The sequence below is a fragment of the Mustela nivalis genome (assembly GCF_964662115.1).
Source record: "Mustela nivalis genome assembly, chromosome: 1".
Lineage (NCBI taxonomy): Eukaryota > Metazoa > Chordata > Mammalia > Carnivora > Mustelidae > Mustela > Mustela nivalis.
The window spans coordinates 7,577,235-7,604,261 of NC_139020.1; the positions used below are offsets into that span (position 1 = coordinate 7,577,235).

The 27,027-nt window shown below is 39.2% G+C and overlaps 1 protein-coding gene across 26 annotated transcripts in view; it reads right to left on the bottom strand.

The window, feature by feature from the left end:
* Nucleotides 1-352: 352 nt before the first annotated feature.
* The window catches only part of DYRK1A (dual specificity tyrosine phosphorylation regulated kinase 1A), a 145,970-nt gene continuing 119,295 nt past the window's right edge, over nucleotides 353-27,027 (bottom strand). For all 26 annotated transcript variants that reach the window (XM_082722226.1, XM_082722241.1, XM_082722246.1 and 23 more), the window contains 6 exons: nucleotides 22,106-22,392; nucleotides 19,454-19,600; nucleotides 17,489-17,629; nucleotides 7,973-8,279; nucleotides 7,369-7,493; nucleotides 353-3,691 (listed from right to left, as the gene is read on the bottom strand). In XM_082722226.1, the coding sequence (XP_082578352.1) occupies nucleotides 3,071-3,691; nucleotides 7,369-7,493; nucleotides 7,973-8,279; nucleotides 17,489-17,629; nucleotides 19,454-19,600; nucleotides 22,106-22,392 (1,628 nt within the window). In that variant the 3' untranslated portion in view covers nucleotides 353-3,070. The remainder of the gene's footprint in view (nucleotides 3,692-7,368; nucleotides 7,494-7,972; nucleotides 8,280-17,488; nucleotides 17,630-19,453; nucleotides 19,601-22,105; nucleotides 22,393-27,027) is intronic.

The following is a 27,027-nucleotide window of genomic DNA, read 5'->3' on the forward strand; positions in this document are numbered from 1 at the left end:
TTGCTTTCCAGCAGGTCAAAGCCACAAAGAGAAAACCACTGAACCCTCACAGCCATTCTGAACACTACAAACTATTAGCACTTGGAATCAGAGAGAAACTGAATATAGTTAATCACTCACAAAGAGAATCCATCTTAAAATCAAAACGATCAAAATCAAGCCCTCCAATCTTGACCTCCCGAGATCTGGGACGCCTACCTAGGTCAACGTAAATACTATTTTCCTTTTCACACCTCTGACTGAATTTACACTCAATATACCTACCAGACCATTACTTGAACCAGGTTAATTGCATAGGAAGATTTTTACTATGTTTACATTTTTCTTAATTTTAAAAAAGCATAGTAAAGAGTCTGAGGACAAATTATTCAACTGTTTATCATACATAAGACCGCATGACTATGATACAAAGGGGGGTTCTTTTCATTTAACGTTACAATATACACAGCAAGTCCGGACCAGATCTTACAATCTGCACACAGGTATTTAACCTTTTCCATGCTGTTTATGTTTTACAATGCACAGAAGTCCTGTAACCAAACCGTGTAGTAAAGCACACAAAACTGGACTGTAACATAACACAGTATGCAGAAGCATTGGATTTTATGATTTCCTTTATGTAAGTAGCGGTTTAAAAACTGCTTTTGTTTTTTTGGTGCTTGCTAAGATGTGGCAACCAGCACAGAAAAAAATGACCTGACCCAAAGAGTATCTTCCCCTTATATTCCTAAACAGCAGTAACTACTGATTCCTTTTGATATTGCTATACTCAAGATGGTATCCTTTTATTCACTGTAAACCTTTATGAACTACCAAGTTCAAAAATCATCCACAGGCTTGACATTTAATTACAAAATATGGATTTCCTGATTAACAACAAAAAAAAATTTGTGGATTATAAAAACGGGTATTTCCAAGTTTCCATTCACATTCACATCGTTTTAAGCCTTTCTTTTGTCACTGTTTACATATAAAAACCTGCTTTTGTTCAGAAAAAATTGACCTAGTCAGCCACATGGAATTGACCAATAAAAAGTAATGTGGTGTTCTGCTGAGTTGTTTTGAACAGGGTTATCGGCAGAGGTAGATTACTGCTTCTTTCCTAGGCTTCTTTTGATCCTGGACAGATAAATTACTTATCTTCATTCTCCCAATTCAACCGCTCAAAAGTATAACACCCTAAAATTGGTCAATTTAAAATGGGAACACAAATTTAGCAACTGCCAGACTGTGTTACATTAAGGCAGCATAATCTCAAAACTAGGCACCTGTTAAACACCAGCCTGTTCACTTCAGGTCATGCATGAGAGTTCTGCTTTACTCGTGCTCGTATTCTGGACCTGTTGGTGCAATCGAGGTCTTGCTTTCAAGTTTACAAGTAGGTTAATCAGGAATACAAGAATCAACTGCTGGTTCCATAGCTTCTGGATCCAGTGTCCCTTTACCTTCAGAAGCCTGAACACATTTAGAATGTAACAGATGTTGTAGTCTGGAATTAGATGTCAATCTATTATGCTCAGTACACAGATTGCTGTAGATGTATTGGCTATGGATTCAACGACAGTTCCAGTTCTGTTTAAGCAATAGTACAGCCATAATTTTCAACTGACATTTAAAAATGGTCTAGTTACACCTTGTGTCAAAGTGCAGAACTGCTACATTATTGGTTACAGACATCTATGTGCTATAAAAACAGCTTTGGTACAATAAATTATCAAAAAAGAAAATAAATTTTTGTAAAATTCACAGCATAATTGTGAGGCAAAAAAGCAGTCACATAAAATTCTGCATTTTTTTTTAAAATGTTCAGGATGAACAGAAGACATCTTTGTGCAGAAGAAATGGTGGAGATACCACGTGCCGAGGAAAAAAGCAAAAAAAAAAAAAAAAAAAAAAAGAAAGAAAGAAAGAAAGAAAAAGGAAAAAAAAAAGTAAAAAGCAGAAGGGACACAGCTGTAGCTATTTCCATCAAAGCAAACCACTACTTCTGTGACCTTCAACCAATAAGGAAGTCAACTATATGACACACGCAAAGTGACCTTGCAATACCTTACAATTAGTGGGTCACAAAAGTCTATTTTAAAAGAAAGGCCTCTTGAATTACCCATTCTCTGTGTTTTCAGCATTAAGGACTGTCTGCAAAAGCATGTCCAAAAGTGATTGCATCTGAAATGGTAGGCTCTTCTAATTTCGAGTCCAAATCCATAAGGCCAAAGGTTATCCCAAAGACCACCACTCAGACCTCCCCAGGACTGGCCACAACTGACCCGTTGATTGCTTCTCAGTGCACCTTGGTTAGGAGACCGGTCATGTTCCATTACTATCTTACTGTGGCCTCTACAACAGGAGACCCACAGGATCCCATGTAATTGCTGCTTTGCTCCTCAGTAGGTTCAGACAGGAGAGTGCTGATCCCCGCCACTTAGCATGCTTACTGTGCCTTACAAGCTCCAATACAACCGTCCCTTCCATACAGCTGAAGGTGATGTTTGTGTAAGCTGGAGGTCCCTCTTCCTTACAGTACTGCATTTCTGTGCCCAAGTGTGTTTAGAGGACTTAAAAACCCAAATTTCCCACCCCCCGCCCTACCCAAAACAAAACAAATGAGGGGAAGAAAAAAAAAAAAAAAAAAAAAAAGAGGAAAAAACAAAAAGGAAAAAGAAACACCCTCAAGGGGCCCTTTATGCAAATTATGTGCAGTGCCTTTTTATTTTAAAATTAGTTGGCAAATGACCAAGACCAACATCTGAACATTAACTTTTGTGGAACAGAAAGACAAAAAACCCCACTAATGACTGGGGTGTGGCAAGTTAAAATGGGGGAGGCAAAAAGAGGACACCTCTGCGCTATCCATAACGATGGGTTTGGACATGGCTCTTTTAAAAACTTCATTGTCCCTTTGCAATCTTTTCAAGTTAAAAAAAAAAAAAAAATAAAGTCAGCTTTGCCCTCTTGTAGCGGTTCAGTGTGTTAATCTCCTTCTGATGCAAGCAGCTTTGCACTTTGTTTTTTGGAAAAAAACACCACTTCTATAAAAACACACAAGAAACAAACTCAAGTTTCAATTTAGTCACGAGCTAGCTACAGAACTCTGTTGCACACAAACTCCTGTCATGGGGGACTCTTCTCTATCAGCCCCTTGCCTCATTGTCAGATGTCCTTCAGTCATGTAATGTGTAGGACCTGTATTAGCAGAAAATTGGTATGTTGGATGTCCAGCTATGCCAGTCTCTTGGCGGGGATTGGAGTAGACGGTTAAATTAACGTCCATAGCTCCATTCTGTCCAAAGTCCAAGGTATTAGCAGCCACTGGGCGATTCTGGTAGGCCTGATTGCCTTGATTACCAGTAGAGGAGGAAGATGTAGAGGAAGAAGTAGTTGAGGAAGACAGGGATGTCATGGAGTGGTGACTATGGCCAACCTCCATAGAATCCTGGGTAGAGGAGCTATTCGTTGGAGAATTGTAGACCCTTGGCCTGGTCCGGTTACCCAAGGCTTGTTGTCCATGGTGGTGGTGGTGGTGGTGGTGGTGGTGATGGTGATGGGAACTGTTTCCATGGTGATGATGCAATGCATTCTGTTGAGGGGCTACATGAAAGGTTGTTTCTTGAACGGGATGAGTTTCAACAGTGACCTGTGTAGGAGCTTCAGTGCCTGACCAACCAAGAGGAGCAGGAAACTGCTGACGCACCTGTAAGAAGATTTTTAAAGGGTTTATTCAGAGTACCGGTCCAAGCCTTAATTCATCTTCAACCAAAAGCCATGACACTTGCATTTACACTAATTAGAGAAAGGGGATATTGAAACTTTTAATGTGTTAATGCAAAATTCCAAATATATTTGAGTGAAAAGGTATTATACTGTGAAAGCTGCCAATTTTAGCAAGCCATAGCCATAAACAAGCTCATATATTTCACTGGCTATTTTCTTTCCATGGGAGCACTGTTTATGCCAGGGATCAGCGAACTTTTTCTGGCAAAGTCCAGACAGTGAATATTCTTGACAGGTTCAAAATGAATTCTTTACTTTCCCTCTACAAACCTTCTTCTCTCCGTCTTTTTAGTGGAAGGCTATATGGGCAAAACTAAACGGAGAGCAATCTGGAAGCAGGTATAAAAAAAATCACAAAATCACAGATCACGTCACTCTCTGACCTGTGATTCCACATCTAGGGGGTTCTATCATAGTCACACTGCATGTGTGTGAGTGATAGGTGTGTAGCACTCCAGCATCATCTGTAATAGTCAAAAGGACTGAAAGTTAACTAACTATCCATCAACAGGGGCCTGGGGAAATGACTTATGGCTATCTAAACAGTAGAGTACTGTGTGACTACAAAGAAAGAAGAAAGAAGAAAAAGTTGTCCATGTACTGATATAGGAGCTCCAAATATAGGTTAAAAAATACATGTAAAACATACTGGGAAAAAAAACACTCAAGATGTGAAAAGTGTGCATTGCATGCTACTCTTTGTGTACAAAGATTAAGAATATAGATCTGTATGTGGATATGTGTAAAATATCCCAAAAAGGATACAAAAACCAGATAACACTAGTTCAGAAACTGGGTGGCTAGAGGCCGTGGCAGGGAAGTCTTCACTGAATGCCCTTTTACATTTACTTATTTTTTTTTAACGATGTATCATCATCTATTCAAAAAGTTAAATAAAGAAAGGCTTAAGGCAGATAAGGCAAAATAATGACTCCTGTGAAATACAGGTGGGAGGTAGACAAGAGTCTCATGTTACTCCTGGTCCACGTTAATGTGTGGGCGGGATTTCATGCATTTGGAGGGCAAAAAAAAGATAGGTCGTTCTAAAGATTTGACATTTAGGCAAAGATCTGAAGTACAAATGGTAGTGACTACAGCAAAGAGAAAAGAAAAGTGTTCAGGCTGAGCACATGACATGTGTGAAACACGAAAGAACACAGTGTCTTCCAAAAAATGGAAAAAAATTCAGTAAGACCAGAACAAATAAAGAGAAGAAGGAATGCCCTGGAAAGCGGTCAGACGATACTGGTCACTGACCTCTTCCTGAGAGTCTAAATTTCCTTTCAAGTGCAAAGAAAAACCAAACACTGGTTTAAAGTAGGGAAAGGCCGCATCACACTGCTTTACTGACGTTCACAGGCCTGCGGAGAAGAGAATGGTGTTGACGCCGTACGGAGTCAGATGCCGCAGGACCAGTTAGAAAATTCTTTCTAGTAAGACAGGCGGGAGATGGCTCCAGCCATGGGGTGAAGTAAAGAGAGTAAGAGCTATTTAGAATATTAAGAATCCGCTCAATTTACTATCCGACTCAACTGCAGGATGAGGGATAGCCGAGTCAAAAATCAGCTCCCTAGCCCCCAGGTGCGTGGCTGGAACAAATGGGTGAATCCCGGGCCATCGTGTGAAGAACCCACATGGCTGGGGAGCTGGGATTGGCGCCAGGGCAGTTTATACGACGCATCTGCAGTGTCCTGTTGGGGAGACTTTGGAAGTGACAGTTACGGTCAACGGAAATGAAGGCTCTGGGCTCAGGATGGAGGCCTGGGTGAGCAATGAAGCTGGAGGAGTGTCCTGCCTGAGAACGCACTGGGGCGGAGGGGGGGGGGGGGGCTCTCACTCGGCCAGGCGTCTGACTCTTGGTTTCCACTTGGGTCGTGATCTCCAGGTCAAGGGATCAAGGCCTCCATCAGGCTCCAGGCTCAGCATGTGGTCTGCTTGTCCATCTCCCTCCTGCTCTGCCCATCCCCCCACCAACACTCTCTCTCCAATAAATGAATGAATAAAATCTTAGATTGAAAAAAGAAGAGAACGGCACTGCAGTCACGGGGGGGGGGGGGGGGGGGCCGCAATAGAGAACCCCGAAGAGCAGACAAGGAGGGAAAGGCCAGAGGTGTGTGTGTGTGTGTGTGTGTGTGTGTGTGTGTGTGTGTGTGGAGGTGGCCTGTCGAGGGAAAAGGAGGACAGTGCTTCAAAGGGCAGGCGGCAGCCGGCCTGTCAGCGTGGGTGGCCGACGGCGAGAGGTGAGCGTCGGGGCGCCCATGGCCTCCTCGGCAGTGGGCCCGGCCGACGCTGCAGAACGGCGGGAGGCAGCCCGAGCGGAGCGGACTGAAGAACTCTTCGGGGGTACCACAGAGCTCCCCTCGCCCCTGCCCCCTAAAATCGCAGGGCCGGACAGACACGGGCCGGGCCAAGATTTAGCTCCAGCTGGGGGGGACGTGGGGAGGATCAGCCGCTGACAGGAAGGAGAATCAAGCCCATGAGGAGAGGCCCCCCCCCCCGAGCCAGAGGCAGAGCAAAGGGCACCGTCAACCGCGAGGCGGCGGCGGCGCAGGCAGGAGCTCAAGGCGGGGCCGGCCCGGGCCAGGAGGGAAGACGCGGCCGCTGAGGAGACGCAGAGGCGCGAGACGCACACAAGCGCGCCGGCGGGGTGAGGAGCGCCTCCTCCGAAGACTCTCCTCAGGCAGCGAGGAGCGAGGTCCGGGAGGGCAGCTCAGCGGTTTGTAAGAAGAGTAGAAGCAGCAACTGGAACAATGACTGAAGAGACCGGGCAAGACGGGCTGACGAGGCGCGGTTAGGACGGCCCAGAGAGGCCGCGCCACACGAACACGGTGGTGCCGCCTGTCCGCCCGCGGGCTTCGCTCCTGCAGCAGCAGCAGACCCGCCGCCACAATGCGGGGTGGCCGACCGCGACCCCAGTTTTGCTTCACGCATCAAAGAAACACTACAGGGGCCTCACTATAAAACATGTAATGCGGTGCTCGGAATGAACCCTGAAGAGCAGTTAGTAAGTATTTTACTACCACCATCTGCTTCACCCATTTTTTTATAAAAATTAATCAATTACAGCTTCTTCTTTAACAAATTTTAAAAACAAAGGAACAAACAAAACAACAACAACAAAAAACCCCCAAAAAACAAACCCCAAAACCAAACCAACAGGGAGGTAAAAATCAAACGCGAACTGCCTGGGAATCAAGGACTGTCCGCGATGGCAGAGCACGGGGAGCAGTTGGGGCTGTGAGCAAGATCACGGGCCAGGGAGTGCGACCGAACCCCTGAAGGGACAGTGTTCGATGTAAAATGAAAACTGGACCAGTGTAAGGCTCCGCATGCTGCTGTGGTGCGGGAGACACACCCGAGAGAAGAAAACAAACGGAGCAGCGGCTGGGAGGCACCCAAGAAACGTTGGCAGGTTCCGAAGGACGAGAGCGCAAGCTGTGGATATGTTTTCGTTACAGACACATCCGAATCCCCTACAAATAGGAAGCTGCCATGACCCTTCGGAGGGAACGACACAACCATCCGAGAGGCCCTTGGCCCCTGCCACTGCTGGGCTGGGGCACAGCGGGGGACGGTGGGAGCGGCCTGGGAGCTCACCTGGGGACTGTGGGTCTCACAGTCCATGGCCTGGACGGCAGCTGTGAAGTGCCCGCCGCTGTGCCGATGCTGGTGCGTCGGGTCTGACCTGGCTCTCCCACTGTTGCTCGTCCCCGACGATCCACCTTCAGAATCACACACAACACAGCATGCGTCAGTCTCAAGTTCACTCTGCTCAAGTATACATTCTAGAACTCAAACACTAAAACTTAAAGTGCTTCGCACACAAAAAGCTCTATTAGTCTGAGAGCGTATCAGACAGTTATCCAGTTCTCTAAGTTCTTCCACATCAGCCACTTTGGTTTTGGTTACATCAGGGGAAATTTCAGGCATGTGAACAAAGTAGTTCTATTTAAAAAGCAATTAAAAATTTCGGTTAATAAAGAGTTTTGTTTCCAACTGCCATGCAGAATTTATTATGCATAATTAAGTACTGGAGCTTTGAGGCAGGTGGATTTGTTTTTACTAACTACAGAGAACAGATTTAGGTCAAGTAATTCCTCCCGATCTCGTCAACAAGTTTTTAAGATACTTTACAATAACCCCCACTTTGTAAAGAAAACAGTCAAAGCTCCCAAGCCTAACCCAGGGTCGGAGAACTGACCTGAGCTTGAAGACGTACTAGAGGTGGTGCCCGAAGACTGTGACTGCTCCATCGCGGGGCTGGTGGACACACTGTTACTTGTATTGGTGCCTTCGTCAGCTGTTTTCTTGAAAAAACTGTGCTGCAGGGCATAGTAAGGTTGAATTCGAGTTTTGGGGTCATAATCAAGCATCCTTAAAATGAGGTCTTTGAACTTCAAGTAGTCAGCTACAGTATGACCCGATTCCCCAGCACGACGCCCACCAGGTCCTCCTGTTTCTACTCCGAGAATATTATGAAGTTTACGGGTTCCTGGTGGTTTATACTCCTAAAGAGAAGAAAGATAAAAAAGGCTTTCTCTAAATTTGATGGTTATGTAAAAGCCTACATAACTTCAAATACAGTTCAATCTATTATAAAGAGACCCTTATTAAAAAGAAGGCTTGTAGTTAGGATCCTCTGTATTTTTTCATACATTACCATCGCAGATGCACTTATAGTAGAGAAATTCAAAATAATTTTGAGATCAAAAATGACATTAAAGATCCCGCAGCCCAGGACTCAGCAAACAATGGCCTGGGCTCAGAGGTGTTTGTGTACAACCTCAGTCACACATGGTTTTCACAGTTCTGGAGATTTTAAAAACCAACCAAACCAAGTTAAGACACCAGAAGCCCACAGAGCCTACAGACTGTACTCTCTGGTTCTTTACATGAATGAGCTGTGCCCGCTGCTGCTCCGGCCATGTGGTCCTGAACCTCTTTTCTGCCTGATGCCCCACCAACCCTGGCCGCACTTCCTTTCACAATGGCAGCTCTCCAAAGCTGTGGTAATCACACCAAGTAGGCTCTACATTACACTGGTTTAAACCTACCTACTCAAATTTTTTAAAATTTTATTTATTAACAGTTATCTCTACACCCAGTGTGGGGCTTAAACTCACAATCCCAAGATCAAGAGTCACAGGCTCTACCGACTGAGCCAGCCAGGCGCCCCTTACTCATACTAGATAAAGAAATTAAAAACGAATTATTTATGCCTCCCTTTAGAGTATGTTGAATAATAAATTACCTTAACGTGTTGATATTTTCTGAAAACTAATTTTTAAACAGATGACAGTATAACCCTTAAAAATCCTATGAATACTGAATTTATTCAGAATATTATCACTGGATTTTTACTTCTGGTGACAATGTAGAAATTTGCAAGAGACTATTGCTCTCATTCTAAAAGCAAGAACAAGCCAGGAAGGTAGGCCACAAAACCATTCCATTTTAAAAAACCCGTTATAACGCCACGGCCTAAACAAAGCAGAATTAACTAAAGTCCAGAAAATGAAAAGCCCTTCTTGGGAAAGAAGCATCGTAAGGTGCTTCTTACGAAATGCCAGAGAACTGGGTAAGAATCCAGCCCAACTCTGAACCAACTTGTGGGGATGGAGGAGGACCCCAGGCCAAGCGAGGGCCTGCCGACCCCAGTCCAGGGGGAGCCCGCGGGGCACTCCCAGGCTGGGGGCAGAGCAGCAGGATGGACAGAGACTGCGTGAGGCACAAACAGGAGCGGGCTGCTGGCAGTAATGTACAGAGAGCGCTCAGGTTTCCAGAGACAAGGCTCAGAACCTATGAACACCATGGAGAACAGAATCTAAGCTGAGCAAACAGACAAAGCGAAGCCCAGACTCAGCTTAACTACAAAGGAAGCAGACTCCGTCCCACTGTAGTGCCTGACAGAATGAGAGGTGGGTCTCCTTCTGGAGGAAGTAAGATTTACTTCCCTCTCAAGTGTTCTTAAATACAAAGTCTGGCATACATTTAAAAAAAGAGAGACAAGAGGTTTAAACAAGATGGGTCTACAATGAATTGATAAAGATAGAAAGAAGACCCACATAAATAAATGACCCAAATGCTGGGAACTCACAAATAGGCATTATCAATAATTATGACAAGCAGATTAAAGAATTTAGTTCAAAAGGAGGACATGTATGAATAGATAGGGTATTTCAGAAGAAATGAAAACTACATTAAAAAAAAAAACAAACAAACAGAAAAGAGGGGTGCCTGCGTGGGACAGTCCATTGAACGCTGACTGACTCTTGGTTTTGGCTCAAGTCATGATCTCAGGCCCCATGTTGGGCTCCACGTTGGGCTCCACGCTCAGCATGGAGTCTGCTTAAGATTTTCTCTCCCTCTACTCCACAATGTATTTTCTCACTCTCTCAAATAAATAAATCTTAAAAAAAAAAAAAAAAGTGGAACTATAAGAACTAAAATATGCAGTATCAGAAATAAAGAATTCACTTAATGGTTTTAACATAAGACGGGACTCAGCAGAAGAAAAAAAAATCAGTCAATCAGAAGACAGAGCAAAGAAATTATCTAAAAAAATAACACAGAACGAACTAACCAGAGACCTCTAAGATAACGTTATTCACTGTAACGTACATTTAAGTAGCGAATAAGACTGAGCAGAACAAATATCTGAAAAGACAAAGTCTGAGGATATTCATTCAAAACTTGGTGAAAGAGAACAATTCACAGACCCCAAAACTCCGCAAACTCCAAAAAAATAAATACAAAGGAAACTACACCAAGGGACATAAGAGTCAACATACTGAAGAATTGAACATAAATTAAAAAAACATCAAAATCAGCTGGGGGAGAGGGAGACATATTACATACAGATAATGATGCTTAGAAAAACTATTGGCTTCTCTTCAGAAACAACGTAATACAGAAAACAATGTCAGTAACATCTTTAAACAATGTTGTAATTTCTTTTTTCTTTTGCTAAAATGTCAACCTAGATTTCTATATCCATAGAAATTTCCTTATCTTCCTTAAGAAGGTAAGTAAAGATATTTTCACATAAACATCTGTTGACAGAAATCACCACCAAAAGTTATTCACCCTGAAATAAAAAAACTAGACAAAGTTCTGTTCTGGAGGAACATAAAACCAGCTGGAAGACAGAAGCTGCAGAAAGGAAATCAAGATTTGCACAGGTAAATAGAAAAGGTTATCTTATTATCTTAATTCTTTGTATGTTCTAAAATTTCTTTAAAAGTCATTTTTTATTTAAAGCAGTTGAGCTGTTTGTTGTGAGGGCTGTATCATATGCAGAAGTGATATACAATGAAAGTGCACAGAACGTGGAGGGTTAGGCAAAAGCACATGGTTAGTTACATGCTTTATCAAGTGATATCAGACGAATGCCAACTGATCAGTTTAAGATGCATATTATACTAAAAATTACACACAGGGACGCCTGGGTGGCTCAGTCAGTTAAGTGTCTGCCTTCAGCTCAGGTCATGATCTCAGGTTCCTAGGATCGAGCCCTGCCTCAGGCTGCTGGCTCAATGGGGAGTCTGCTTCTCCCTCTCCCTCCACTCATGCGCTTGCTCCCTTGCTCTCTCTCTCCCTCTCTCTCTCTCAAATAAATAAATAAATAAAATCTTAAAAAAATAAAGAATAAAAATTACAAGTAATAACTACTCAAGAGAGAAGATGAAATAAAAGAACTAAAAAGTATTCCATTAACCCAAAAGAAGGCAGCAAAGAAGGAATGGGGGGAAGGAGGTAAGATGAACAGAGTACATATAAGACAACATTTTAAAGCCCAAACTTCAGGGTTTTTAATGAATAATTAAACGAGTTAAAAATTCACCATGAAATAAAGAGATGAGCGGACTGGATCAAAAGGCATGACAACTTAACAGTGCATACAAGAGGCATACTTCATACATAAAAAGTATGGGCAGATCTGAAGTTAAAGGTTTGGAAAAATACAGACTATGAGAATGTGAAGAACAAGAAACTTGGTATAGATACAGTAATATCAGACAAATCAGACTTGAAGACAAAAAATGAAAAATATTACTTGAGATAAAGTGGGACATTTCCTCATAATGAAAAAGTGAATTTACCACAAAGCCACAACAGTAAATGGGTACACATGACTAAGAGAGCTTAAAAACACGTAAAGCAACTAAAGGGAGATTAAGACAAATCCAGAATTAGGAGCACCTGGGTCGTTCAGTTGTTAAGCGTCTGCCTTCAGCTCAGGTCGCGATCCCAGCGTCCTGGGATCGAGCCCTGCACTGAGCTCCCTGGTTGGCGGGAAGCCTGCTTCTCCCTCCCCCTGCTTGTGTTTCCTCTCTTGCTATGTCTCTCTCTGTCAAATAAACAAATAGTAACCCCCTCAAAAAAGACAACTCCTAAATCATCACTAAAGGTTAACATTCCTCTCTGTCATTGGGAGAACATCCACAGATATACATACACACAAAGTAAGGATATAAAAGATAGGAAAAAAAAAAATCAAACAACCCAACCTATGCTACATTTGTAGACGACTATACCAAATAAATGTATAAAATACAATTCCTTGCAAATATAGACAGAACATTCACCAAGAGAGATTACCTGCTGTATCATAAAACAAGTCTGAATCAACTACAAAGGAGTGAAATCATGTTTTCTGACCATGATGCTACTGAACTAGAAATCAGTTAATAATAAGATGTTTAGAAAATCCTCAAATATTTTGAAATTATGTATCAACATTCCAAATGACAATGCGTCAATAAAGAAAGCACAAGGGAAATTAGAAATGTTTCAAAATCAATGAGAGTTAAAATACATCACAAGTCACTGCATGCAGCTAAAGCAGTAATCAGAGGGAAATTTATGCCTTTAAATACTGTTAAGAAAAAAGTTTTAAATAAATGATCTAAGCTTCTCCTTCAGAAACTAGAAAACGCAAAATTTAACCTAAAGGAAGGAGAAGAAAAAGAAATAATTAAAAAAAAATCAATGAAATAGAAATAAGACTAAAGAACAGTAAGAACAAAAGACTCGTTGTTGGAAAAGATAAGTAAATGTGACAAACCACTAGAAAGAATAACAGGGAAAAAGGGAGAAAACAGAAATGACCAACATTAGGAACAAAAGAGACACTATCACTACAGATCCTCAAGAAATTACAAAGATAATAATGAGATATTATGGGTAATTTTCTGCTAACAAAGCCAACAGCTTAGATAAGGACAAGTTTCTTGAAATACATACCTACCAAAATTGACTCAAAAAGAAAATCTGAATAGCCATATATTTATAAAAAATATGAATTAATAACCCTCTAACAAAGAATATCCCCAGTTCCTGATAGTTTCATTAATGAACTCTATTAATTAAAACATTTTCAAAAGAATGCCAATCTTATACACATTCTTTCACAAAAATCAAGAAGGAATACTTCCCAATAGTTTTATGAGACCAGCATAATCATGAGATCAACATCTAATGAAGGTATTATATAAAATTTTAGACAAAAATCCATTTAATGACAAACTTCCTACCAATATAGACAAACCAAACCCAGCAATACTTAAAACAGTATATCAAGGCCAAGTGTGGTTTATCTTAGGTTGAGCTTAATATTCTAAAAGTTAATTAATGTATTTTACCACATAATAGGAGAAAAACCATTTGATCATCTCTATAGATGCAGAAAACATGTGACAACATTCAAAACCCACTAATGGTTTAGAAAAACAAACAAGCAAAACACTTATCTAAAAACAAAGGAAACTACTCCTTCAACCTGATAGAGGGCTGCAAGAAATATACAATCCGTACCATACTTAAAAATATTGGATAAATGTATGTTTTCCCACAAGACTGGGAACATGGAAAGATGTCTGCTCTCACCATAACTATTCAACATATGGAAGTTCCAGTCAGTACAATAAAATAAAAAATAAATAAAGGCATACAGAGTCAAAGAACAAGATTGCTCATTTGCAGAGGACATGATTAAACAGAAACTCCTATAGAATCTAAAAACAAACAAAAAACTAGAATAGGTAAATTCAGCAAGGTTTTAGGACATAGAGTCAACATAGAAAACTCAGTTCTATTTCCACATATTTGCTCCGAGAAACTAGAAGACAATACTTTAAAAAGGACACTTAAAATTGCATCCAAAAAAGTAATAATTAAAATACAAAATATGCCTGCAATTGTTGCACAAAATGCTGCTGAGACAAATTAATGACTAAATAAAGAAATGTTCACAGACTGGAAGACTCGATGCTGTTAGAATGTCCATCTTGTTGGATGAACTCAAATGCAATCCAAATAGAAATTCCAGCAAGATTTTTTGCATACAAATTTAGAAGCAGATTCTTAAATTAATATGTAAATAAAAAGGACCTAGAGAATAGGAAAAAAAAAATTCTTGTGACAGAAGACAAGACCTGGTGGCTTTATACTACTTGAATTTGAGACTTACCACACAGCTACAGTAACTGGCACTATGGTACTGTTCAAGGACTCATCAACCAAAGCAACAGAACAGAGTGCAAATACAGACCCACACATAAAAGATGAATTTTTCGGACAAAAGCTCCCAGATCAACAGAAAAAGGCAACAATTCAACAAATGATGCTGCAATGCTTAGGTAAGGACGTGGGGATGTGAACATCAAATTCTATACCTCATTCCACATTCAAAACTTAATTCCAGATGAACCACAGAATTCGAACCATAAAAACTCGGATTAAAAAAATCTTTTAAAAGAAAGCACAGAAGACCCTCTGTGCTGGGATGACAGCAAAGATGTCTTAAGATACAAAAACCGCTACTATTCATAAAAACAAGCTGACAAATTTGATTTCATTGATATTAAAAATTTTCCACCCATCAAAAGATACTACCAAGAAAAGAAATAGATAAACCAGTCTGGAAAAAAAAAATACTGACACATAATGTGACCAAGGACTTAGATCCATTATATGTGTTAAGAAAACAAACAAAAAAACCCTCCTACAACTCAATAATTAAAGAACTCAATAATAAATGAGTAAAAGACTGGAAAGATGGTTGCAAAAACACCCAACAACAACTACGAATGGTTACTAAGCACATACTATTACCCATGGAGAAATGCAAATGAAACCACTATACAGACCCGTCAAGAAAGACCAATCATACCAAATGGCGAGGATGTCATGCAAGTGGAACCCTCCTCATACACTATAGGAACGTAAAATGATAAAAATTTGGAGAACTGTATTTTCTCGTGAAGGTGAACACACATATACCCTATGACCTGGCAATTCTACCTCTAGTGATCCCAGGGAAATGAGAACACTCATGTACAAAAGACTTACACAAGAATGTTTCCGTCCCCTTATGTATAATAGGTCCAAATCAAAAACAACCCAAACGTCCACTGACAGATAAATATAGATAAATTACAGTATTTTTACTCAATAGAATACTACGAAGTGATAAAATAACTTTTGAAACACACAACAATACGGATGAATTTCCAAAAAGTGTTTGTTAAGTGAAGGAAACAAAATAATAAATACTCTAGAATTACAAAATTTTGCCCGTAAGTAGACAAAATTAGCCTATGATGATAATAATCAGAAAGTGGGTGGGGTGGGATGACAAAAGGGTCAAAACAGAACTTTTAGGGTGGTGGAAATATTCTGTATCTTGTTTTAGGCAGGGTTACATTGCTGTACATAAGGTTAAAACAAAATGAGCACAAAAGGTATGCGTATGTTGTTGCACAAAAACTCTAATAAAACAGATCTTAATTCTTCATCCACTTTCCCCACCAAAAAAATATACATATAGTAGATACAGAGTTCATCACCAAGAAACTAAAATGGGCTCTTGAAACATAAATGAAAAATTAAAAGAAAGAATAAAATCACTGAGAAAATAAAAGCACAAAGAAACCCAATGATAGCACATGCACTCAATTTATGCTTATGGTTAAATTCCGTAGTATATCCTTTATAATGTAATCATTCGGTTCTGGATTTGATTTTTTGGGGGGGGGGGTCATTGCAAAATTCAAAGTTACTTTCTACTTTAAAAATTAAGTCAGCCGTTGATCACAGCTAAGGGAAATCTCATAAAACCTATAGTTAATATGTATTAAATATAGGTCAAGATACTCACTTTCAATTTTAAAAAGGGAAAAGATCCATCTACTCTTTTCTGAAATGCCCCTCCTTAATTTTTTAAAATAATAATTATAGCTCAATTTGGGAGAAATGATAGGTTACAGCCCAGAATGGCTTAACTGTGGTTTTAGAACACAGAGATATGAATGTGATGGGATGAGTGTTTTATTTAGAAAAAAGAAAAAACTGGCAGAAGAAGAAAAAAACTCCAAAATGGAGAAAGTAGTAGCCTGTATTGAGAGATTAAAAAACATAAAGGAGGTTTCATATCCTCGATGCTAACTCAAATCGACTGGTAGGAGCTACTTCGAATGCTGGGGGAACTAAGAAGGATTCCCAGGGCTGTGTTTTGGTTCAAGGGGAAAGGGGCCGGGCCTGATAAGCTAGTGATGTGGACAAAGGCAAAAGGATTCAGGAGACCTGCAGAGTATTTTCCACCTCTTTCTTAAGGGGAGCAGGCACAATCTGGCTGCCAGATATTACACTGCCTCGAACTTGAGAGAATCAGGCAGGATGCAGTAAGTTACAAATCAGCTGTGAAAGATACAATCACGGATACAATTTTAAACATTCTAAAGAAAATCTTCCAATATTAAAAGTTGAGACTCCACAGCTATGTGAAGGTGAATTAAAGCAAATAACCATCATCTTCAGTTCCCGGGAAATGACACCTGGTGGCAGCATCGCTAAAATCCAAGGGCAAAATAAAAAATGGAGCAAAAATAAATCCCCCAAGTGTAAAAATGCAAAACGATCATCCCAAGGTGTCTGGTATGTACATATCCCATACAACCAGATAATTATATAGTACATTCAGTTTATACTACCAACAAGCTAGATTACAAAACAGGATTATTTTTAAGAAGTTAAATCAAGATGCAAAGTTACCATCACGTACTCTGTTAAATGGACACCGTTTAGGTATCTGAAAAAAAGTTCTCAGCTAAAAGAAAATTACTAAAACAAACCTAATGATTTGAAAACCTCACGCTGAGGATTTTGGAGATGTGACATTCCTGCTATCCATGCCACTAAGCTAAGAACCTGCACTGAAATCGATCCAAGGACTCTAGTCAGTTCATTGTCACAAACTGCCTAGTCAAAAATCTTCTTCTCCTATCTGAAATTTGAATAATAATAAAAAAAAGGATGATGTACTGCAATTATGACCTCTGTGGCTCGCAGATGAAGTACTGTTAACTGTGACTTCATTACAGACCCACACTGTGAGAGAAAAAATGTCAAACTTCCTGATTCTACTGCTGTAGCGAGGCCCAGTGGTTTCATCGGCTGGCTCACAAAGCAGACACAGAGTTTGCAAAATGGAAGTCTTAACTCTAACCGGGAAACAAACACTGGTCCATACAGACAGCTCAGGTCAAACTATACCCAATTTTTAAAGAAATACACACCTAAGTTATTAATGAAACGGTTTAACTAAAACACAGATGTCAAGTAAACATAAAATGAGCTACAGAAAGACCACTCCAGTAAAATAAATAACAAAGGCTAAAAAAAATAAAAATAAAAAATAAAAAAATCCCTATTTTACCCGTTTTCCATCTTTGGTCTTCTTTAAGTTCCAAGTGCCATCTGGCAACTTCTCAAAGAACTTTCTTGCTTTTGGTGCTTGGTCAAGAATATGAGCAGGTGGAATATTCAGAACTTCCACTATTTTATTCATCTGATCTACCTGTATTAAAAATAGAAATAAAAAAGCCTGTAACTTCTACTGTAGTACACCCTATTTCGGCTCATCAATTCATCCATTCGTTCATAAATTATAAACAAATAGAGCATCTCCTGTGTGCCACACACACCTCCAAGCACTGAGCACAGAATCATGAACAAAACACATGAAGTCCCTCCCATCCGGCAGTCCGCTCATTCCTCAACAGGACAGGGCGGATAATTCAACAAACACATAAAATCAAATAACCATCAAAAAGGAAAAATTCCAGAGGCTTCATCAAGCGTGGACCGAATAAAGTGTTCTTTTTTAAGTACAGATTCCGTCACTCAAATACCAAGTGTCTACCACATGCTAGAAACCACACTCAGCAGAACATAGCAATAAACAGAACAGACAAAAATCTCTGCCAAAAAGTTTATATTACAGGGGAAGAAATCACTACTAGACAAATATATAATTAACTATATTATGTCGATGCCAAATAAGAACTATGGAGAAAATTAAAGGGATGGAGAGTGACAAGGGACACTGCAACAGGTACTGGAGGATTACAGAGAAGATGTAGGGAGAGCAAAGACCTAAGTGAGGGAAGGAGCCATGGTGCTCCCTGGAGACAGGGACTTGAAGGCACAGGAAAGAACTAATGCAAAGGCCTTTGGTATGGGCCCACAGTATGGGCCTATGTCTACTGTTTCCAAGGGACACAGTGCAAAGCTTTGTGCTGGGACAGAGAGTGAGGGGAGGCAAGGTCGCAGAAAGAAAGCAGGAGTCAAAGGGAGTAGAGGATTTTCGAGCCACTCAAAGGACTAGGCTTTTACAATGAATGAAATGGAAGCCACTGAAGTTCAGGGGATTTAACAGAATATAGTTAATTATATTTTATCATATTTTAATTATAATTAATACAACAGAATTTAATTTCATACTGTTTAAGCCCATGAAAAAGATACTACTTTACAGGGTAATATTACTGATAACAAAACAAAACCAATCACACACTATGCGAGTCACTGCCCAGGAGTGGCTCACTAGCTATAGTTCAAGTGAATTAACAAGACGGAGGGGACAGGTTTCTGACACCATACTAACAGCTGTATAACCCAGTGTAAGTTAAGTCATTAAATTTTGTTGGCCTTTCTTTTCTTATTTATAAATGCAATGGACTAATTAAGATCTGTAATGGTTAACCTTCCTTTTTAAACCAATGAAATGTTTTAAACCAATGAAAAGTCCAATTTCTCTGACTGCCGGAGAGCATGGCCTCTCCCATGCCCTCTTAGGCACTGCCTCTGACCTCCAAACACCTTCTGAGAACAGACTGAAAACCCATGAATTAGAAGAATTACGTATCATCTGTAGCTGTTAAATTCTATAATCCCAATTCACCCTCAATTATTCAGATCAAACACCCCACCGCAAGGCCACTGGTCATCACTTCTTAAATTCCAAATCATACTTTCAAAATTTACATCGATGTTTACATTGTTCTTAGGGTGGCCCTCATGCCTTTTTATCATCATTTGTTACATTATACATAAAATCTGTAAAAAATTTAAAACCAGAATGCTTAACCTTTATTAACTCACTATTCTTCTCAGTAGCAAATTGAAAGATCTCATTTCCCACCCCAACATCCTAAACTCACCATTATAACAACTGAAAAAACTTTAAAAATGGATAAATTCAAAAGTCCCAACATTTAAATATTTAAATTAATAGGTATCTTTTCCTAAAAACAATTTTCAGGTTACACTGTCATAGATTAAAAACAAAAAGAAAATTATGAAAACAGAAACAGTATCTTGAAAGCAATCCATCATATACCTCATTGGCTCCACTGAACAGAGGTTCTCCAGTGTGCATTTCAACCAAAATACACCCAAGGGACCACATGTCAATAGCAAGGTCGTAAGGCATTCCCAGTAGCACCTCTGGAGACCGATAAAAGCGACTCTGAATATACTGGTATATCTGAAATATATTTCAATATCGTATTAATTCCAACATAAGTTTCGTTTAATTATGCTCCACATTGAATTAAGTACATTTAACTAATATTAACAGAAAAAAATAATCGGCTAACTCCTAAATTTGGGTTCCAATTACCCATTTCAACCTTCTACTACAAGTATTATCTAAACAACTAAACATTTCAAGAGTGGTTACTCTGATTGTGAAATGCAAAACACAATACAAGTCCTTCCATTTAGTCCAATCCTAACTGGTAATTAAGATCCACACCCTAAAACAAATAATTATGCCTTATCAGAAAAAAGACATTATTGAGAATGGTTTGTTTCTCTAGTATTCTTTCCTGCTATGGCTGGCACTTGGTTTACCATTAATGGAAGGACTAAATTGTATTTAAATTAACCTTAAGAATGTATTTCAGCATTAAATCAAACAAACTCTGTACAACATAAATGACAATTCAGGTATGTACACTGTAGTAGCCTCATAGATACATGTGAGAAAGGCTGCTAGTAAAATTCAACTGGGAGTCGTTTCTCACCAATCACTTCTGCCCTGCACTCTTCCACCTCAGTCTAAGACTTCTTAGGAAAAGAAAACCTTGAGATGGATAATTTTCAACAAAGTAATCGGAGGAGGTCTTAAGAAACCAATTCATGTTCACTTAGCCGTTGTAAATTTGTACCTAGCAATATCATGAAAGCAAAGAAAGTTTTATTTAAAAAGAGATAGAAAGAAACAAAATCCTCCTAACGAAAACTTCCTCACTTAACACTCTCGACTAGGCGGCCAGCAGCACAGTGTGCTGCTTTCTCCCGAATGTTTCTGTGGCTCCCACCGGAAACTCCAGCCAAATCTCCAAGAATAACCTGATGCCCCCATAAGCAGTTCAACCCAACTTTAATGCCTTGTCAGAGTAAAGAAACTGAAATTCAAAGGGACGAAGAAGAAGTATTACGTTTTCAAATTTTCACAGGCCAACAGCACTGGTAAGACCCAAAGACTCCCCACTAGTAAGACAGTCTCATTCCCCGGCTTATGCAAGAAGTTTGTCAGTCACCTATACATTTTGGTTAAAAGCAGTGGTTGGGTCATCTACAATGTTGTGCACCAAAATCCCAATGAAATACACCTGCTCTGCCACCTTCTGAGACTGAGACTAGGGTAGGGTCATTGCATGTGTATTTTAGAAAGGATCTCTCATTCTATCTGATACACTGAACACAGTTTAAAACCTCACTGAGCTAAAGGGATAGTTGTCTCAGTTTGGTTGGACACATAGTAGTGTTTGATATTGGTATGGAACATATGATTTTGTTTAAATAGGGGGGAAATTATTCCAAATCTAAATCTATTCAAATGACTCTCAAATGGGCATGTATTTTCCATTCACAATACACTTTATCCCACATTAACAACTATGAACAGCTCCTGATTTTCAGAGGCATCTGAAACTGCAAATTTTGCTTCCTACTCCTTCAGTTTATTTCAGTGATCTACAACACCACTACCATGAGAGAGCTGCAGAAAAGAACAAGCCTGATAACCCTGTTAGCTGACTATAAATCTTCACGACTGAATTAACCAGCCCTATCTAAAACATGAAAAAAAAGGTGCATAGGGCAAGAACTCTCATTCACTTGGAAAAACAAAAACTGGAAAGCCAGTATGAAATACTACCTGAATGTTAGTTGTGGTTTTTCTTTTTTTTCCCCCCAAGAAATGAAGTTTCAGTAATTACAAGTAAATAGGAACAGTGTTTAAAGTGAGTACAATATTATCAAATGATTTTAATTTCTTTCAAGAAAAAAGAAACCTATCACTTATACATTATATGTGAAACACACTGTTAAGAGAAGCTTTCATAACACTAGAAAGAATAGTGGGAAAAATCTGCTTTCTTAAATCCGCTAAATCTCAATCTGTATTATTGCTACAGACAGGTCTGTTTTTAGCAGTCTGAGGAAAACCAGTGTGGACACGTGTCAGAATTAACAGAGGGAGAAAAAGGTTTAAACTTATTTATCAAAAACAAGTAGGTCTAACCAACTGTGCAATTTCTATACTGTATCACCACGTGTAATGCAAAACTACCTGTATATTTTTAAACCCATCAGTTTTTGAAGAAAATCATTTATCTTGATCTATCTTTGGAGAAGAATTTCACAGCAAGGATTCAATATTCGAGTACTGGAATATCCCCAAATTCATACTAAAACCTCTACTTGCGAAATATAGTTACAAACCACCTTAGGCATATGAATAATTTTTAAAAATCTACTTTTAAAAAAGCCCAATACCTTCTAATCCAGAATCTTATATTTGCACTTGAAGAGATATGTCCCCAAAACATGTTTCAACACAATGTGATTAGAGTGCTGTATTTTAAGGGTAACTATCCTATAATTACCTCCAAACTGTAAACACATTAATAACATTTCAAGTATCTACCGATACTATTTTACCTAATTCTATTTTAATTCAAAAGTCCTGAAATATACTTACCCTCTGCCCCAACTGACAAGAACTGCCAAAGTCAACGATCTTGATTGCACTGCGTTTGGGGTTACAAAGAAGGATATTCTCAGGTTTTAGGTCACAGTGAATGATACTAAGTTCTGGAGTCGCAAGGAAAAGCAGTGCAGTGCACATCTGCTGTGCAAACTTTCGTGTTAGGTTCAAAGAGACACCTCGAAAATTGGTGTTCCTCAACAAGTCATAGAGGTTGTACGACAGCATTTCAAAAACTAAACAGAGATGGTTTCGAAACATAAAGTGGCGTTTCAAATGCACTGAAAGACAAAAAAAGTTTCATTTTAAATTATACATACTAATAAAATGAGAATAATGTATGCATGAACTCTCAAACAATCTACAACATTTCAATGTCAAATGCAGAGTGAAAATCAAGTTAAAATTTGGAGATCAGCATTCTGCAGTAACAGCACATTCTATAATCAGTCGGGAATATCTTAATTGTTCATCTGCTGAATTAAACAGGTGTGGTGTCTGCCAATAAACAATATGATGTAAGAAGTACCACCAAAAGACTTTGCTTAAAAAAAATGAAGTCAGGTCTGAAAACAAGTAGCAAAGCGACACACAGTACTGAGAATACTTCAGTAACTTTATGCTCACTTCTACAAGAAAGCATTTTTTACTTCCTCAGAGCCCAACCTCACAACTTCACCTAAGCTCCACCCACTGGGATCTCCAAGTTGTGACAATGCGGGACTTGGCAGCTCTCTCTGGGAAGGTTTTCAGGCTCTGATACATATCCACATTCTGCTCTGCTGAGCCTGAGATCTCCCTAGTAATTTCCTGCAACAACTGTCAAAGGAAGACACTGATCTTTTTTCTTTTAGGAAAACAAAACAAATATTTGAAACGCACGCTTTATAAGATATTAAAAGAGTTCATAATCAAGTCATTTGATTGTGTTCACCAAACTGATAAATGGCATATCTTGTACACAACTGAAGGTCTGGGAAAACTTGAAAATGAAGCTCAATCAAAAGAAGAAATTACAAGTAGGCTTATGAATGAGAAAAGAGTATAGAGGCCATTACATGCTATCACTGCTGACCCTCTAAAAAGGCCTAATACTCACTAAATCGCTTCAAAGACTGTGCTTTTAGTACTAATACTGCCCATCAGATGAGGCCATTCAGTGAAGTGCTGCCCTTCACTATGAAACTCTCATATACACCAAACTGAACACTCATAACTCAACTGGAATGACATAAAACCACCCATCTGTCAAGGTTACCTTCATTTTGGTCTTTTAGTTTCATAAAAACAGAGGCTCCTCTACAGATCTATCTGGAGTAACCATGGTGGTATTCAAGGTCTGGTCTCTGAGAATGGGGGTTACACTGTGTTGTCCTGCACCGCCTCCTGGGGAGCAGTGCACATCAACACTGTTTTTACATCATCCTGACACACACGATCCAAAGTTAGGATAAATAACATTACAAATACTTCGTAGCTCTATCAGAGCCTATAGTACAACTCAACACTCTACCAATAAAAGGAATCCTTAAAGGTTACTGAAGAATGCATAATATCTGCTCTTCATCACCGAAGTTCATAGGTTTCATACTAAAAACAGAGCTCCACATACAATAGAGACATCCCACAGACTTGATCAAAGTTTTTTTAAATAAAAGAACAGGTTGTGTTATTTTTTTTTTTAAAGATTTTATTCATTTAACATACAGAGATCACAGGTAGGCAGAGAGGCAGGCAGAGAGAAAGGAGGAAGCAGGCTCCCTGCGGAGCAGAGAGCCTGATGCGGGGCTCAATCCCAGGACCCTGGGATCACGACCTGAGCCGAAGGCAGAGGCTTTAACCCACTGAGCCACCCAGGCGCCCCTCAAAGTTTTAATTTGATTAAGCAATAGCCACAAAAAGAATGCAAAAAAGTAAATGATGCCACAATTCCAGTTTAATTATGAAAATTCCTTTAAGAAGCTCTGTGATTAGAAAGTTCCTCCAATGGGGATGCCTAGCTGGCACAGTCAGTAAGCATACGACTCTTGATCTTGGGGTCATGAGTTCAAGCCCCACACTGGGTATGAAGTCTACTTCAAAAAAGAAAAGAAAGTTCTTCCAGTGGAAGATCAAGCCACTTGGTTCCACTTGACTTCCCAATTCATTATTCCTTTACTGAGTATCTACAAGGTACTGAGCACTAAAGACATTGTCAAATCTCCAACACAAGTATATTTATGTATCTTTTAAAACTGAACTTTGGGGATAATGGAAGGTCAGCAAAACTTTGTTCTAGACCTAAACTGAATTTTCTTTTGACTAGATCATGACAGGTACCAAATAATCCAGGTGAGAAATTATGCTATTAGTTTTTTTTTTTAAGTTTCAAAGACAAGATTATAAAACTCATCAGAATAAATTATATTTATCTATCACACTAAACAAGTTATTTATATCAGAAAAGAGCAATATGACTTTGAGACATCTTAAATTTAAGTATCAAATCTACCTGCAGCACTAGGTCTAAATCTAAAGGTTTTATTTGCCTTCCAATAGAGAACCTCAGTTCCTTGAGACACTGTGCATTCACCACCTCCCTAAATAAGAACTTAAAAAAAATTTTCATCTAAAAAACATCAATCATGATTAATGCAACTTTCATAATCATTTTAAAGTTTGCTAAAAAAAAACCCTTTATTTTATTTATTAAAATTTATTAAATTTTTTAATCTACTAAAAGAAGTTTATTAAAAACAAAAATGACAGGCATTATTACATATAACCAAGTGGCTAGCATTTATTGAATACTTACTATATACTTGCCATGTTTTCTTTCAACAAGGCAGAATTAAAATGTTACAGTAATGCTATCAACATATGCTCTACTACTTAAGCAAACACTCAAAATACAACATACAAAAATGAGGAAGAAGTGGGGAGGCATGTCCACAGATTACTTTATAAGTCAAGTATCCTTCGAATGTCCTTCTTGTGCTTCTGTGTCCCTTAAATGGAAATACACTCAAACTCACACTAAGTTATAACTGACACTGAACAAGAAGTGTTCAGTGAATATGAAAAGCTTTTAAATCAGATGTAATTACAATGGATTATATCAGATATCTACAGAGAGGAAACTAAGAAAGAAAAATTAGTAGTATAAAAGCTCATTTTCTTGCAATACTGAGGAATGAAGGGTGTTCATAAATGAAATCTGATCTTGGTATCTGAACCTTACATTTTTCTTTTTAAAGTTTATTTATTTACTTGTCAGAGAGAGAGAGAGAGAGAGGCAGAGAGGAAGAGAGAGGCTGAGAGAGAAGCAGGCTCCCTGCTGAGCAAGGAGCCTGATGTGGGACTCGATCCCAGGACCCTGAGATCATGAACTGAGCCGAAGGCAGAGGCTTAACTGACTGAGCCACCCAGGCGTCCCAGAACTTACATTTTTAAACATGCATTTTTTTCTTTTCTGTTTCCACCATTTTGGACAAACTAAAAAACCATAATGCCCTACTTACTCATAAAAAGGTATTTTATTACATAAAATTTAACCTCTTGTTTATCAGGTAAAGCCAACATTTCTGAACAGGGTTGCTATGTATACATGCCTACAGGAAACTTCCATAGTTACTTGATCCAAAGGTCTCAATCCTAAAATTAATGGCATCTTATATTTATACTTGACAGCAATTTATTTCTCAGTGGCACATAAAATAATGCGGTCTTACAATCATTAGCATCATAGATTTGACTGAGAATAGTATTAAACAAGGCATAATTACTGATGTTATGCCCATGTATCAACTGATCCTAGACTTCACTATTTGTTTTTAAAGATTTTATTTACTTATTTGAGAAAGAGAGAGCGTAAGGGAGGGACAGAGGGAGAAGGAAAGGGAGAAGCAGGCTCCCTGCTGAGTAGGAAGCCCATCACGGGGCTCGATCCCAAGACCCTGAGATCACGACCTGAGCCAAAGGCAGAGGCTTAACCAATCGAGCCACCCAGGTACCCCTAGACTTCACTATTTTCATAATTATTCTATCTTCTTATTGTTTTCAGGAAAAACACTGTAAGACAATGAAACAACAGAGTCTGACTCGGGCACAAGTAGGTTCAGATGCTAGCTGCAGAGGCCTGGGAACTTGGTTATGTTATTCTTTGTATAAACTGTCTATAATGGGGGCACCCAGGTGGCTCAGTGGATTGAGCCTCTGCCTTCGGCTCGGATTGTGATTTCAGGGTCCTGGGATCAAGTCCCACATCGAGCTCTCTGCTCAGAGAGCCTGCTCCACCCCCCACTGCCTACTTGTGATCACTCTCTCTTTCTCTCTCTGTCAAATAAATAAATTAATTAATTAAAAAAAATAAACTGCCTATAATATAAGGATTTCCTTATAAGTATATATATTATGTATATATTATGTATCTAATAAGTTTCCTTACAGGACTGCTGTGACTATTACAGATGATGGAGAAGAACACGAGGAATATGACAGGAGTCTGTTAAAAAGTGGCTTTTACCACTTTTCTGCTACAGTTTTTAAGTCTTGAGCTTCTAATGCTGCCAAACTAACAGAACCTGGGGAGGAGTCTGAGATCTTGGCTAAGATAATCCAAAACTGGTTCTATAATATATTAGCTTACTTCTAATTTCTAAGCTGTATTAGAAATGGATAAAGTTACCAAAAAGAGGACCCCTGGGTAAAACTGCACCATTAAAGCCAAGAAATGGCACTAGTAACTTGTAAAATATGACACTATTCTTGACTCTTTCTAAATTATATGCCACCTGGAATGCCCATTCCCCAAGATCTAGAGTGTTACTGCCAACTCGAATAACTTACATAACTCTACACCCCCCAACAAAAGTAAGCAGTTGAATTTTTAACCTAGCACTTTAAGATATAATCAATGTATTTTCATACATAAATAG